At 36.8% G+C, this 17,536-nt stretch overlaps 1 protein-coding gene across 1 annotated transcript in view; it reads left to right on the top strand.

The window, feature by feature from the left end:
• The first annotated feature begins 26 nt into the window (after positions 1–26).
• The window catches only part of NPAS3 (neuronal PAS domain protein 3), a 745,489-nt gene continuing 727,979 nt past the window's right edge, over positions 27–17,536 (top strand). The window contains exon 1 of the mRNA XM_070931372.1: positions 27–169. Within this exon, the coding sequence (XP_070787473.1) occupies positions 120–169 (50 nt within the window). The 5' untranslated portion in view covers positions 27–119. The remainder of the gene's footprint in view (positions 170–17,536) is intronic.

The following is a 17,536-nucleotide window of genomic DNA, read 5'->3' on the forward strand; positions in this document are numbered from 1 at the left end:
CTCCTGCCTGTCTAAGCAGGGCCGCCGCCGCCGCCGCCGCTAGACACAACACCACACAGCAACACAAGGAGGGGGAAAAGTAAGGGAGAGAGGAAAGGGAAAAAAAAAAGCCCAGGAAGATGGCGCCCACCAAGCCAAGCTTTCAGCAGGATCCTTCGAGGCGAGAACGGTAACACTTTCTCTCTATTGAACCCGAGGCAGCAGTGCCTTCCTGGGTCTGGGACGCCGCCGTCACTACCGCCGCCGCCGCTCGCCACCTTGGGTCTGGTTTGCTTGGCTTCCATGTCCGGGAAAGGGAAAAGCGGAGGGAGGGGTGGCCACGGACCCGCTCGCGCTGCTGGGTCTCGGGAGTTTCTCGTGGTGCATGCACGTTTCGCGGCGGCGGCGACTACTGCTGTTGCTACTGCTGCTGCCGGATCCACAACACTTGCTAGGCTCGCCCCTTAGCAGCAGCAGCAGCAGCATCAGGAGGGAGCCTGTACCTCCCCACATCGGAGGAGTCGTCGGTGTCTGGCTGAGCGCACGGGTGGGGAGGGGGGGGAGGGAGGGGGTGGGGCGGAATTCCCGGGAGGCAACTTTTCGGCTGGATGGGTCTCGACAAATGGGGGAGGGAGGACCCACGGCAGGTTGGAACGGAGCAAAAGGGGGCGGGGGAGCGCGTGAGAGGAAAACAGCGTTTAACCAGGCCCGGCGTTGCTTAGTGGAGAGAGTGGCTGGGCTCGTGCAGCTAGGCCGAAAGAGGGGAGAGGAGCTTGCTGGGACTCCACTCAAACTGCTGGCGCAAGTTTTAGTTCAAGCTCAGCAACAACTCTCCGGCCTCGCGTGTATAATCCACCCTCCCTTTCTCCCCCCCCCAGTCCCCTTTTGGAATCGTCCGGGTTTAACCCTGAACTTACTTATTGCCCGGGAGAAGCTTAGTCATAAGAAAGAGTTTGCTGTGAAAGGAAGTAGGGCCGGTGGGCTCGTTATAAAGGTTTCTTGCTTTCGTCTTCCCCTCCCGCCATCCGATATACTTTTTATTGTTGTTCCCGTTCGGTTCTAGAGTTGGTGAGATGCTTGCAGCTGTCGCGTTAGGCAAACTTGAAGTGCATCTTTAGAGAAGGATGCTACCTGGAACCCTTGAGGAAGAGACAAATGGTAGCCTGGCCCATTGAAAGTAACGGAAACCTCTGGAGGAGCCACTGGAAACAATGGAAGTGTGAAGGAATAGCAGTTTGAGCTGTGAAAAAGCTTTTAAAAAACACATGTGGGTTTCCTTATCAAGGCAGTTGAACTTTCTTGCAATGTAATGTCAATTAATTTGAGATAGGATTTGCCAGGGCTTAATACCTATGGCACCTGATCTAAGCATGTGCAAAGTACTTTATGGATAATTATACTCAATCCTTCTAGAAGTGGAGTTAGGAATCAGGAAGTCTTCTGCCTTAGAGCCTTTGATCCAGATAGGATTGAATCTCCTCCGGAGGTCTCCCATCCCAAAGTAGATGGCTAATAAGGAGAATGGGATCAAATTTGTAGGACATAATAGGAAACAATTGGTGATGGCATATAGATTGCATGGAGATTAAGGAACATGATAGCTGGAGTGGAACACCGTTGTAAAGAAGGCTAACAAGTTGCATACTTTAAAAAGTTCACCTGATGTTTACCAAATGAGGCTCAATTTCATATGGGGAAAGATCAGTATGCATACAGTGTTTGTCATCCCTTGTGCTCACTTTTAGCGTAGCTAATTCTGTTCAATAACTCAGAATTGATGCACATGCTACTTAAGATACAAAACTTCCTATTTTAAAATCTATTTTTAAAAAACATATAACATGTCCACACATTACAAGGCTGATAGATTAGGAAAAAGTACTGTAGCTTTTAAATACTTAGAGAGTGCAACAACCAGCTTTTAGCAGCATCTCGAAGGGAGTGAATTTAAATTTGCGTGAGCCTGCAAGAGAATCCTTATCTGCATGGGTAATCTATAGCAACAGAGCTGGTATTTTGGATTTGAGGTGATTCAGTTTTCCGTAAGGTATCTCAATCCAAATACCTCTATTTCACTTTTGTTCATCCTGTACTTATTGCTTCATTGATGGTATAAACTGTTGCATTTCACAACTCCCAGTAACATTTGCACAGTCAGGTTGGAAATATTGGCAATATTTATAGAGTTTAGGAATTAGGTTTATTTAAAGTCACTTTATTACTCCTTTCCTATGAACTTTCAGTGTCTTCCAGTGACTGAAAAGCGTATGTACATTACCATTCATTATAGAGGAGTGCTGTTATCCTGTATGTAAAGCTATACATCTCAAAGGGAAAGAAAGCTAATACTGTACATAACTGCTGGTATACAGTGTCTGTCTTTACCTTACCACAGCTCCAAACCAGAGAGTTGTATATTCTTTATGAGCCTAGTACTATATTAGTAATAAGTATGTTTGCTGGGACAGCTTCAGTAATCTCTGCAGCAGAGGCATATTTGTGTGCCATTTTGGGAATTTTTCTGAGATAGGAATCTTGAAGATAGAATTAATTTCTAGGGGAAACTTCATAGCCTGTGCATGAGTGCTTTCTTTATCACCTGTCTCCATTTGGCATTCGAAGAAGGTAAATCAAAGTGTGCAATTTGTTATTCTGCTTCACTTGAGAGCTGTACTAAATAACACTTGGTCTGAAATTCTGATTGAAGTTGTAGGAGGATATACTGTATTTAATTTAATGCCCTTTAATAACATATTCTTGTTCAGCTCTGATGCTGTCATCTTAAAGGTTGGATCAGAGTAGTTTTATCCTGTGTAGGGAGTGGAATGAGTAATAATTTCAACGGGTAGTGGTGGGGGTAACTTTAATTCATGAAAGACCAATAACCCAAGCTTGCCCTGGTGTCCAGATTGTTTTATGCCCCGAGGCCTAAGTTATTGTCACTGCTTATTGTGCTCCAACTAGTTTATGTTGAAATTATACATGAATTATTTCAGGGGCTTGAATAAGACATGGTATGTCAAACTGTTGCTGCTTCATAGTGCTTTGAAGAATATAATTATATTTCAATAGATTAAATGATCACTATTTTCTTAATGTACACTTTATATTTTAGTACCGTATTAATTAAAACTACTCTCGGTTTGTTTTTTAAATCTGCAAATTGTAATAGGGATTAAGGTAACAATTTTGTGCACGCTTTTTGAATTGAAATGACAGATTTACATGTGTGCAAACATGTATGAGTGATGCACATCTTATTGAAATAAATTATATTCTTCAGATAATAAAACTAGCATGCAGTGCTTGCTTAAAAGACAGGCAGATTTTTAATATTCTTATGATTTAGTTATTATACATTAATAGTATAATGGTTGAATAGAAGTCAAATATATTAAACTTTTATAAATACTAACAGACTGTAGTTGGTAAGGTAGTCTTTAAAACTTTGATGTTTAGTAGCTGTAGTTAATATTCAAACTATTATTTTGGGGGAGAACAAACTGATGGGCTTGACTTTAATGTATTTTTCATGTTAAAATACATTGTGTTAACAAACAGTTTTGAATGTTACACAGTTTTCTGGTTATATTTTAGGAACTGAATCTTATACACAATCACCTGGAAGTAATCACCATTGAATTCAGTGGGGCTCATTTTTAGTAGATATGCATAGGAATGTGCTTTAAATAGACACAAATGTAATGCATAAGATACGTCTGTAGTGATTTGTAAAGCCTATTGCTGTGCTTCTGTTGTAAAGTAAGTGGAACAAAGCTCTGTTCATTTTTTGGTATTTCTTTCTACAGTATATGCTTAAACACAGCAATGATAAATGATGATATGCATTGTCTAACACTTGCTTTTATATAAATAGCTCCAGAAGATTGCTTAAATGATAATCGAAAATATGAAATAGGGTGGCCTTCATATCACAAGGCCAAGGGTCTACAAATGGAAAAACTGAAATAATGAAATATTTCCAAGGCAACAGACTGTCAACAAGAACAGTAATGCATGGGCATATCATAGAGGTACCAGAGAGGATATTACATCTTATAGCTGTGAAGCTAGGAGTTATAATGACCTTTATTAAACAGAGCCTCCCCATTACCACAATATTTCTGATTCCTGATTTATGGATTAGTAGTAGCAGTAATATTAATAGCTTGAAATATTATCCCTCCGTATTTGATTTGTTGTATTGTAGGCTAATGAAATATCTTGTTTGATGTTCATATCAGAGTATTAAGTATGTTTCAACAAGTAATGAACTAAGTATGTTTTAATGTTTTGTTCTATAGTTTTCAACCACATGCATGTTTTGCTTAATATATATCGTAACCAGCATCTCACCTGTTGTGAGTACAATACTGCATATAACACATTAGATCCAACACTTAAGCTGTTGCATTGCATCCTGCATGAAATAATGAACAAGCCAATATATTTTGGACTTTCCTATGAGAGTGTTATCACAGTACTTCTGTTGCACTTAATGCTTCACTTCATTAAGCTATATAATTAAATCTACTTAAATACTGTTATTGTGATGCTGGTTTGTTATTTTCTGTTCATTTATATTTGAGTACAATATATTATCAATACCTTGCTAAAAGTTCAGAGTATCAATACTATGAATAATATTTTAAATTAGTGGCTTTAAATAGGAAAGGCATTTTTGAAATATTTGAAATTTTCACAAATTTTATAAAGGTGCTTGGCAATAATTTTGGTAAGACCCAGTATTTGTTTAAATGCTTTGGTTGAATATTTTATAAGAGATCCTATGAAGTGTTTGAACAAGCTCAGTCTTAAAATACAAGCTTTCTTTTTATAAAGCATTCTTTAGCATATTTACTTGTAGATAGTCTTCAGCTAATTAATTGGGGTATATCAGACACTAGAACTTAATGTTTTAGGTTTCTCTAGAAAAATCTCAGTTTGAGGGGGGTAGGATTTTTTAAAAAAATAATTTTACATTAACTTTTTCTGTGATTGCCTTCCAACTTTGTGTAAAAGAATTTGTAGCTATTTTGCTTTGTCATAAATTCTTCTTAGAGTGAGGCACCTTAAGATACTGAGTGTCTTGTAAATCGTGATACAGTAGTCACAATGTATTATAATGCCATATTTGCAGGAGTAAGGATTAATAAAGAATATATATGAAAATTGTTGCCGATTACTAAAATTACTTTTTCTGTATAAAAGCCACATGCCACCTTTTTGTTTTTGGTAGTTCTTGCTTTCTATCAACTACCTATAGAACAAACTATCTCCTGTGTCCTTTATTTTAACATGGTTTAGAACTGAGGTATTCATTAATAATTTAAGGTATGCTTGTGTATTATGCTGAAGGATATGCCAGCAGTAGTATTATCTTTACAATTGATATACATTTCCTGTGAAAATAAATAGCAATTTTACTGTTGTTATTTAGTAAAAACTAAATTTTATATATATATAAAATTGCTTTAATTTGGATGTTAGAAAAATACAAAGAATTCCCTTAATTTAAAGGGTCTTTGAGCATCTTAATTATGTTATGTAACAAAGGTCACGCTGATCTCATTTTTATATAGAATCTCATTTATATGATACTGAATCAGTTATTTTCCTTAACGCAACTAATGATTAGCAATGCCCTGAGGTCTTTCAGAACTAATTCAGAATACTTCTGATTTCTTCCCCTTCAAACATGGTGTTGCATAATCGGAATTAAGTATATTGACCTTCCTCAAATCATTAAATGTTTGCAGTGTATCCCAGATTAACTGAACTCTGTGTAGTGAAGAAAAGGCTCATACTATACTGTTCTGTCACAGGTTCTGACATGAAAGAGTGGTTGGGTAAGAATTGATAATTGTCTGTGAATTCTTTTCATCTTTCTTTTATCAGTTAAGTCTCATGGTCTGTTTTCATCAAATGGACAGTTTGGCATCAATTTGTGCCTTACTGGATGAATTTGGCTTTAACAATAAGACACAGTTTAATGTTATAGGAATAAGTATGGTTGCTTCTCTCTTTTCCAAAGTGTCTATGACAAGACTTCTATTCTTATTCCATTGCAATCTTCATATCTGAATCTCACTCAGTTTTGATTAGTATTAACTATATTTCAGAAAAAACCCACTTCCAATTATGGTTTAATTTGTTTTCTTAATATTAGCTGTAGCTTATTCAGGTTCAGATGCAGTATGTCATTGTAACTTGCTTGAAACAGAAGCAAATTCTTCTTCTCTTCATGGCATGGTAGATGAGAGATGAGAAAGTACTTGAGGTCTGAATGTGTACACAGCATGTTAAAATCGAAGTTTGGACTCATATGTGAACAGCTATCTTAGTCAAGAAGTAATCTCTGGGTATGACCCATCTGAGCTTTGTAAATTCATTTGGTTTTGTTTTAAAATAATGCATCTATATAATCATTTAATTATCTGAATTGTACACAAAATGATTTTCTTACAGTGATTTAACAAGATAATGTTGTATAGTAATATACCTGTGCAGTTTTGGTTGTCTTTTTGCTGGGAGTGGGGAGCGTTAGTTACTTAATAAAACAAAAGGGATCTAATTTTATGCCTCTGATCATAAATAGTTAATATTTCTTGATTAATACTAATTTTCATATGAAGAAGCAGCGAATAGGATTATTTTGGAAGAACAATCATCAAAGCTATTTTTTTCATTTATTGGTATATTCTCTTAACACAACTTTTAACTTGGGCATTTCCAATGTTAAGGAGATTGATGAAAGGTAACACAGATGGGAAAATTATGGTAATTCAAACCATTGGGAGATATTTCAGCCTCCTGGTTCTATTGCTGTCCTATAAATGGACATGCTTGAACAAAGGAATGGCTAATTCCAGATGGTCCGAGTGTTTTGATTTTTTTTTCTCTGTATCCAAGTATATAATTGCTGGATGAAGATAACACTTTATCCATAGACGCTTGTGCTACATCAAACTTCCTTGTTTGGGCTGAATTCTGGATGCTGAGCGTATATTTGTGTGGATTCCAAAACATGAAATGATCCCAAATTCTTGGCATATATAATTTGAAGAATTTAACATTAATTGACAAGTTTCTACGTACTCATACATGCATACACACACACACACACACACACACACACACACACACAGAGAGAGAGAGAGAGAGAGAGAGAGAGAGAGAGAGAGAGAGAGAGAGAAACAGAAACACACACACACATACACACACACACAAACACACACAAGCCCACAAACCCACACTGGGAGACTTAAAAAATAACACCATAATGAAATACAAAAGAAGCAACATATAGCATGTAGTAAAAAACAACGGCACATGCAATATGTAGCATGAAGTAAACCCAAAAAAAACACCACCACTAAAAAGGAGATCCCTCTCCCCACACAATCAACTTAGCTTCAAGCCCGGGGGCAGGGAGGGGAAAACAGGATAGCAAGCTGAGAACTCTGCAGATAGATATCTGAGTGGGAAAGCTCTTCTACAGAGCAGTTGCAATGGAAGGCTTATTCCAGGATAAATTACCGGTAAACCTCAATTTATACAGTTGAGCCCAACATTTTTGTTGCTAAGAGAGACATTTGTTAAGTGAAATTTGCTCCATTTTACAACCTTTCTTGCCATAGTTGCAGGGGTGAAATCCAGTAGGTTCTGACAGGTTCTGGAGAATAGGTAGCAGAAATTTTGAGCAGTTCGGAGAACCGGCAGCAGAAATTTTGAGTAGTTTGGAGATACCACCTCTCACTGGTCCCAGAGTGTGGTGGGAATGGAGATTTTGCAATATCCTTCCCCCATGAGTAGGTTGGGAATGGAGATTTTGCAGTATCCTTCCCCTGGAGGGGGGTGGGAATGGAGATTTTGCAATATCCTTCCCTTGCCACGCCCACCAAGCCATACCACACCACGCCCACAGAACCGGTAGTAAAAAATTTTGGATTTCACCACTGCATAGTTGTTAAGTGAATCTGGCTTTCCCCTTGACTTTGCTTGTCCGAAGATCACAAAAGTTGATCACATGACCCTGGGACACTGTAGCCATCATAAATATGAGTGAGTTGCCAAGTGTCTAAATTTTGATTACGTGACCATGGGGATGCTGTGTAAGTGTGAAAAACTTACGTCATAAGTCACTTTTTTCAGTGTAATTTCAAACAGTCGCTAAATGAACTGTTGTATGTCAAGGATTACCTGTTTATAAATTAATAATTTACATCTTATGGAAGTAGATTAAAAGGTTTGTGAAAAATTACAATATCAGTAACAATTTTACTGGTTGTATGCTGCACAAAATCAAGATTTTGATTTTTACTGAGAAAAATTAACCTTGAGTTAAACTAGACTTCTGTTAAGTATCTAAAAGCAACCAGTAGTTTTTGTGGAAATAATATGACAGTGAGTTGCCATTGGCTACTTCCTTTTATATTATTACATATATCATATTATTTCCTTGTTGAAATTCTATTATTCTATTAAATATTCTATTAAATATCTAAGTACTAATTCAGCCAAATTGTAATTAGTTCTTGCATCCAGGTTTGTTTGGCCAGATGTGGTATTGCAGCTCATAGGTTCCCTGAAATGCAGGTTGAGAAGCACCGATATGGATCAGTGTGGAAGAAAGTATCAGTGATTTCAGGAAAGTGCCATGGCACTCTGGGGTTTACCAGATTTGACCTACAGCTGAAAAAAAAAACCTCTCTACTTTTTAACATAGTAAAGGAAAGCAGTTTGGGTTTCAGGCAGTATTTTATTACATCATCTTAGTTAAACAAGGTATTTTTTTTTTTTTAAAAAAAAACACCCCTCCCTCCCATTGTACTGACAAGTGGCAAAGAAGGAGAAATAAATTCATACAGGTAATCTTTGACTAATGACTGTAATTGTTCTGGAATTGTGATTGTAAGTTGCATCACGGCACCAGATTTGAAGTTACTACTGGTTTTTAGGACAGCTAAATTTAGGACAGTTAAGTTAATACAGCAGTTGTTAAGTGAAATTATTTTCCCTATTGTGTGTGTGTGTGTGTGTGTGTGTGCAATTGTTATAACTCCCAAAATGGGTCCTAAGTAGCTCTAGGGAGGTCTGTCATAACTTTGAATGGTTGTTAAACAACTGGTTATAAGACAAGGGCTACATGTACACATAGTTCTGAAGATATGACCCTGATGGAGCCTGCCCGTTTTAGGGTCACATGTCACAACATCTGTTAAAGAGATGAGATTCTCAAAGAAGGGTATGAATTTTAAAGGAAGAAAGGCAAACTATGAAGCCTTATGGGGATGGTGGAAGCAAGGATGGTTTGCAAAGATAGAAGGATACAGCAAAGTTTAGTGGAGTTGGTATTTTCTAGATTTAACTATATTTCTTATCCTTGCATTTCACTTCTTTGATTTCTGTGTCAGGGTAATGATTTAAGAGCTGACCAGCTGCTACAATGATGCACTGATGTAATGATGGGAATGAGTCAGCAAGGTTTTTGGCTGTTATCCCTTTAAGTTAAGGTGACCAGATTTTAACATTGGTAAAGAGGGACATTGTGGGCGTGGCTTATTTTGTGGGCGTGGCTAGCTCATCATGTGACTGGGTGGGCGTGGCTAGCTGGTCATGTGACCGGGTGGCCATGGCTATGTGTATAGGGTAAGGTGAACAGATTTTAACATTGGTAAGAAGGACACCATTGTGGGCGTGGCTTATTGTGTGGGCGTGGCTTGGAGGCCATGTGACTGGGTGGGCGTGGCTAGCTGGTCATGTGACCGGGTGGCCATGGCTATGTGTATAGGGACTACTCAGAGGGCTGAAAAGTCATTTCTGACAGGTCCTCACACTTTTGACTGGTCCTCACACTTATGACCATCCTCACATTTATGCCCGTGCAGCATTCTTAACAACCATGTCACTCATTTCACAACTGCTTCTCTTCACCATGATGACAAGATAGGGCAAAAATGTAAAATGTGAGGACAGTTGTAAGTTCGAGGACTGGTCAAAAGTGTGAGGACCAGTCAAAAATAACTTTTTCAGCCCTCTGAGTAGTCCATATGCACAAAAGGACTAACCAGAGGGCTGAAAAAAGTCATTTCTGACAGGTCCTCGCACTTTTTTCTTTTTTTTTTTTTATTGCAAAAGTTTTACAATTACATTTTCACCCCACTTTTTCCCCCCCCCACCCCACCCCCCCCACCCCCACCCTAACCCCCCCAAACCCCCCCTAACCCTCCCCCCCTGACTTCCACAGAATATAATCCCATCAAAATCCCCCCCTTTTTTTTATAAAAACTTGAACCCCTCAAACCCCCTATAATTTTTTCCCTCTTCACAATTCATACATTTCTATTTCTATATAACTTTCAATGAAAGGTCCTCGCACTTTTGACTGGTCCTCACACTTATGACCATCCTCACATTTATGCCCATGCAGCATTCTTAACAACCATGTCACTCATTTCACAACTGCTTCTCTTCACCATGATGACAAGATAGGGCAAAAATGTAAAATGTGAGGACAGTCGTAAGTTCAAGGACTGGTCAAAAGTGTGAGGACCAGTCAAAAATAACTTTTCAGCCCTCTGAGTAGTCCATATGCATTAAAGGATACAGCAATAGAGAGGGATGAAGGAATGGAAATTAGAGTAGGAGTGAGGGTAAGAGGGGGGGAGAGAGGAGGAGAAGGAGAAAGGAAGAGGAAGTAGGGAGGAGAAAAAGAGGGTGGGGGGGAAGAGAAAGTAAGAAGGAAAGAAAAGAGAGAGGTGGTAGGTTTGAGGAGAAAGATTGCTGTACAATAAAAAAGATGAAAGGGAAGAAAGCCAACCCCAAGCAAATATAAAGATATTAAGATAAAGAATGAATTGTTAAACTTTAAAGAATAAAAGAGAACAAATATGAATAAATAGCAATAATTAGAAACACACATACAAACATACAATGTATTTTCTTTGAACAGAATATTTGGCTGGTTCACAAATTTAAACAGCGTTTAGTCATTTCAATTGAATTTACAATTTCTATATTTCCTTTTTGCCATATTTATTCCTCATCTATTTTTTTAAAAAAACAATATTATTCAACATTTTAATATAAATCAATTAGTTATATAACTATCTTTTTTGTATATTAATCAATATGAACATGAATATTCCAATTATTTCCATGCAATCCAATTTCTTACAAATCAATTAATTATATTTACCAATAATAATAAACCAAATAATTTCCCCCATATATTCCTCCAAAGCACAACTTAACCATTTCTGCTTTCAACACAATATACAATTATTAATAGTATCTCAATTATTACAATTCCCTAGTTAAATAGAGCTTTTTTTCTTTTGTGTTTTAAAATCTTGAACTCTCCTCTTTTGCCCTAAATTTCCCATTGTTTGCAGTTTTGCACCTACCTTTTTTGGTGAGGAAAAAGAAAAAGAAAAAGAAAGAAATCTCTCTCTGCCTCATTTTGTCACGTTGCAGCTTTACTTTCGCTTTCGCCTTTGTTTTCAGCATAGCTAGGGGGAAAAAAATCTGCTCCAGGAACTTTTTGCAGCTAATTAACCTAGCGGAAGCTGTAGGAGCTGTTTTTTCTATTTTTGCAGGCATGGGTCTACTCATTTTTTTTTAACACTCATCAGCTGTAGGTCGGCCCTTTGAAGCCCCGCGGCAAGAGTTTAAACTGTTTTTTTTCCCTCTAGCCATCAGCGGGGACTCAGGAGGCAGCCGGGACTCAGGAGGCAGAATGAAAAATCGGGACTTTTTTAAAATGCCGCGGGACGCGGGACAAATTGCTCAAAAGCGGGACTGTCCCGCCAAAAGCGGGACGTCTGGTCACCTTACTTTAAGAGCCTGTATAATAAGAGGAGACCCTGTTAGGGTCTCTCTCTCTCTCTCTCTCTCTCTCTCTCTCTCTCTCTCTCGCACGCCCTGTGTTTTTCCTTGCTGTAATTTACTGATTGTTTGACTTCTGCCTATAGTATATGTATGTATAGTATATATTCTTTTGTAGATAAAACCACTATTTATTACAAATATCTGTTTGCTGTTATTGCTCCTGGGTTGTCTCACGTAGTAATGCTGTGCACACTCTAACATACTGTGTTTAACTCTTTTGTTGTTCTGCATAATATTGCTTACCAGGGTGGATAAAAATCAATGATTTTTTTTAAAAAAAAATCAAAAAAATCAGACTTTTTTGATTTAAATCGGATTTTTTTGATTTTTATCGAATTGATTTTAATAAAAAACTTTTGGGCTAAAAATCTATCGTAACATAGTTTTCTGTTTAAGATACAAAAATAATTTAGTTTATTCAGCATGAAATGGAGCTTAGTTATGTAGCATGAGGCTGTATATTCTGCAACACTGGGACTATCGGTGAGTCAACAGTGGGTCAAAGGAGTAGCAGAGACGACAGTTGCTCTTAAAAATTATGGTTTAAATCGAATTGATTTAAATCAAGCTTTTTTACTAGTGATTTAAATTGTGATTTAAATCAACTCGATTTAAATCAGATCCACCCTTATGCTTACCTTGAAGAAATCATGATCTTTGTGAATAAATGCAGATTAAAGTCATATGTATAGAGGGGTCTAACTGTTGCACTTGAAATTATTTTTATATCTCCTTCTATACAACCTTGCTAGGTGCTTTTATAAAATCTGTAGTACAGCTATTCAGCCTTCAGGAACGCAACAAGAGGTGTATGAGAGGGGGATACAGAACAAAGAACCCAATCCAACAGGAATGTACTGTATGTCCTCCTCTTTGATGGTCACAATTGATTGCAGTTCTGTGTTTATAAAGAGGCAGGTTTCACTGCTGAAATCAAAACATTAAAACATTGCTGGCCTTTGGCCATAATAAAGAATTTATTCAGTCATTTGATATATTAGCTAGAGCTGAAAATACATAGTAGGAAAAGTTGATGCAGAAGTAAATTGTGTTTCTGCATTGTATTAGTTATTTTCTTTTCCAAAATGAAAAAAAAAGAATTATAATATCAAGATAATCCATTTTTCAACAAACAGAATTTCCCTACTGTTACCTGGGTAATGTCCATTTCTTTAGGAAATGATAGTATTCCATTATGTTGCTTTAGTGCCTGTGGCGACTAGAATAGTCTCTTTATTAATCAAATGACAATAGTCTCTGGTTTAGAATCATATGGCTGGAAGGGATCTTGTAGGTCTTCTAGTCCCAAACAGGAGTCCTTATACTGCCCAAAAGAGTACTTATGCCATCCTAGATGAATGGTTGTCCAATCTTTTCTTGAAAACCTCTAGCAGTGGAGCACCCACAATTCTGGGAGGCAAAACAAGACCCTCTTCCCTGTGATAGCCCTTCAAGTACAGGTAGCCCTTGACTTACAACAGTTTGTTTAATGATCATTCGAAGTTACAATGACATTAAAAAAAATGACTTATGACCATTTTTCACGCTTATGACTTGCAGCATCCCCATAGTCACATGATTTACATTTGGATGCTGGACAACTGGTTCATATTTATGACGGTTCCTGGGGTAATTTTGCAACCTTCTGACAAGTAAAGACAATGGGGAAACCATCTTCACTTAACAACTGTTACTAATTTGACAACTTCAGTGATTCACTTAGAAATGTGGCAAGAAAAGTCATAAAGTGGGTTAAAACTCACGTAACATAATTTATCACTTAACATAAATTTTGGGCTCAATTGTGGTCGTAAGTTGAGGACTACCTTTATTGGAAAACTGCTGTTATGTCTCCCCTGAGCCTTCTCTTAATTAGGCTAAACCTATCTACAGTATTTTTGGGAGTATAAGACGCACCTTTCCCCCCCCCCAAAAGAGGGTGAAAATCTGGGTATATCTTATACTTCGAATGTAGTCCCACCCAGCTTCTCAAACGGAGGTTTCAGAGGCTGAAAAAAGCATCAGAAATGAAGCTTCAGAAAAGAAAGCCCCCAAACAGCTTCAGAGGCTTTTTTTCTGAAGCTCTGTTTTGGAGGCTTTCAGAGGCAGGAAAAAAAGTTTTTTTCTGAAACAGAGTTTCAGAAGTTTCAGAGGCAGGAAAAAAAGCAAAGAAAAAGCAAGGCACAGAGCTCACAACAAAGGAACCTGTTGCTAAAATTCACCTCCCGGGTATTCTGAGAGGCTGATCCACCTGCCAATCAGCTTTTTTCTTATTTTTCGCCCCGAAAACTAAGGTGCGTTTTATACTCTGGTGCGTCTTATACTCCGAAAAATACGGTAGCCCCTTAGCCATTTGCCATATGATTTAAAGTACATTTCTTAGCAAAATAGGCCTCTTAATAAGTATAGAGTCTTAATTTCAGTGATGAGGAGAGTCTCATTTCCTACCAAGATCTGCAGAAGATTTGTTCTAGAAATTCTTGTTTGTTTGAAAATATTTGCTGATTTTATCATATTTGTGCCTATTTTAGATAAGTTGTTTATTTTTCTCTGATCTTAGATTTAATAAATTTGTAATTTGTTTCGACAAATTACACAGAGACTTGAGAAATGTATATGAAATATAACTTCCCAGTAATACAGTACAGTACAGTAATTTGCAGTTGACTTATGGGTAAACCGCTTTTATATAACTTAGAGGACTCCACTCTCTCTTTAGTGACTGTGCTTTGTTATAACAACTTGGTCATTAAGCAACATAGTTGTTAAGTGAATACATGATAGAAAAAACACTGCAAAGATCACTGGTTGCTGCCATTTCATTCAGATAAAATCCTCTTGTATAGTGTCTTGTGCCTAACAGTTACTTTTCTTTTATTTTGCTTCCTCGCAGGTTGGAAAAATTGCTTAAACTATTTCTTTCTGAGCTGCTTTTCTCCTCAGTGCAGGACTTCCCTAAAAAGTGCTAACCAGTAGTTAACAAGCTCAGCTCTGTGACCTTGATTAGTTGATTAGAACTTTCAGCCAGCTGCTGCCTGAAACTGACCAGACCTTAATCAGTTTCATACTGAAGGTTTTTGTGGTCAGATGCATGAAATTTGGTTGCATATTATTGGAAAATTACATTTTTATTACTGTTTTTTACTGTTGTATTTGTGAATGATCGCTAACCAAAGTAGTTACTAAACAAGAAGTGGTTAAGTGAATTTTGCCCCATTTTACAACCTTTCTTGCCACAGTTGTTAAGTGAATCACTGCAGTTGTTAAGTTAGTAACATGATTATTAAATGAATCTAGCTTCCCCATTGACTTTGCTTGTCAGAAGGTTGCAAATGTTGATCACATGATCCTGGGAACTGCAAATCATCAAAAATATGAACCAGTTGTCAAGCGTCCAAATTTTGATCATATGACTGGGGATGCTACAATGGTCGTAACTTACGACTCAACTCGTAAGTCTGAAAAACGGTCATAAATCACTTTTTTAAAGTGCCATTTTAACTTTGAACAGTTGCTAAAAAATGGTTGTAAATCAAAGGCTACCTGTATTGATAGTTTTTTATAAAACTGAATACTTTAAAAATCTCCATTCAGGTTTGAAAGATGGTATTCACACAAACTGCATACCATGAAAAGATGCAGTGAAATAAAGGTTTAGCAGAGAAGCCATGTAACCAGACATTTATCAATTAGCTAGATGATATAGCATTGTAAATTTTCCAAGCCAATGCGTGCATCCTGCAGTATTGTATTCGAAAATGTAGGAAACTGCCTTTTTTCAGAGGGGCTCTAGATTATGATAATGGTGATTACAAGCTAGAAATTAATATGATAATCTTTTCCCTGGCAAGTCCAGTCCCAGGTCAGTGCTTTTCTATAACAGTGGCTGAGGAGCAATAATAAGGGTGTATACAGGGTACATTAGCTCTGCAATTGAGAACTGGAAGTAATGATAATATCAGATGCATTGGCTGTGGAAAAAAATACCTTGTGCGAGGTTATCCAATGGAATAAGACAGATTTTTCTTTCCAAGTGGTTTTGAAATTTTGCCAACCAATTGTGATTTGCAGGGAGAAAGCTGTACCTTTGTTGTTCACCTTTAGCCAGGTAATGTCTAATATGTTTTAAAGAAGTAAACCAAGTGATTCTGCACTTTATTCAAATTAGTAATTTTTGCTACCTCATTTTCCACTTTTGATGATTTGTTGATCAACTTCATTATGGATTAATGCTCATTTTATTTCAGATAACTTAGTTCGTTATTAAATTACCCATTTCAGTTAGGGTTTTATATAGACACTCAGTAAATTGATAAGTTTGGAATAAAAGTATTTCTCTACCTAAAAAACAACTTTGCAGCTCTGTTGAGTGAAAAACAGGATATTCAAACACTTGTAGGTAATAGACTTTATAGGTCAAGGTGTGGGTCACTGCCAAGGGCTGAACAACTGAATCTTTACAATGTTGGATGTAAAGATAAAAAAAAAGACTTTTGTAGAGTGTGTTGTTTATCCCTTCACCTTTATAATAGCACAAAGTGGCTGATCCTATTTGTGAAAAAATATAACTGGATACCGAGTTGGCTATTACCCTTCAATTCTATATAACTATAAAAACCAGTGGTTCGCAGAGAGATTTTTAAAAAAACTTTACAGATGAATTGAGGCTTGGTAAAAAACAAAGAATTGCTCATAAACTTGAAAAATAGTTAATCACACATTTTTTTCATCATTTTCTATATTTAATAAAGCATAAATTTTCATGTAAGCCTAGATTATGTTTCTTCCTTCTGCATTTTGGTTGACTTAGTGAATAATTGATTATATTAAAACACTTGCATTTGAAGTTTAAAAGAGTGCATTAAAATATTAATTAGATGTTAATTTTAATATTGGCATTTTTTATGATTACTGCTTGGCAAACATGTTTTTATATTGTAAATTAACATGGGTGTGTAAATATGTCACTAAATTTCTATAATTATTAAAATTAATGGTTAAAGTGCTTGAATGAAAAAGGTAAAAACATAAGAATACAGAAAAATAAAAGTAAGTTTTCGAGGATAATTGTTTTCTCTTTTATATATTAGCTCTTAAGCGTTTTTTTAGTTTCAAACTTCTTGTTTGTAATCTAGATTCTCATGGGATTCAAATGTACATGTGTGCAGAGGCTTTCTGAACTGCATGTGTGCGAAACCATGCAAACACTGTAGATAAAACCAGAGGAATTTGATTAACATGCACAGTGCGAAGAAAGGGATGCTGAAATGATCTAAGATACTGTATGCTATTGCAGAAGTTTTAATAATCTCCATCTCTGATGTTGGCAGAAAATACACAGTTAAGAGGAGAGATTAAAGTTACATTCCAGCTGCTGCAGGTAACAAGAAGTGCAGATATTCAGTCCTTCAAAAATTCCTGAAGATGTTATGTATGATTTCCTTCGAATTAAAAAAAAAAAACTTCCCAGGAAAAGAAAAGAATTCCTTCACTATTTTGTTCTTGCAGAAACCTCTTTAAGGGTATGTATCAACAGAAAAGTGTCTTTGTTCATTCAATAATAATAAATAAAAATAAGATCAAGCAGTGTTTTTCATAAGACAGGACATGGGCCCCATAGATTTTCCTGCAGTAATATAGTTTTCTCTTGACAGAAATGTGAGCA

This window comes from Pituophis catenifer, unplaced genomic scaffold (assembly GCF_029215685.1).
Source record: "Pituophis catenifer annectens isolate HBS135680 unplaced genomic scaffold, rPitCat1.0.hap2 SCAF_1, whole genome shotgun sequence".
Taxonomy (NCBI): domain Eukaryota; kingdom Metazoa; phylum Chordata; class Lepidosauria; order Squamata; family Colubridae; genus Pituophis; species Pituophis catenifer.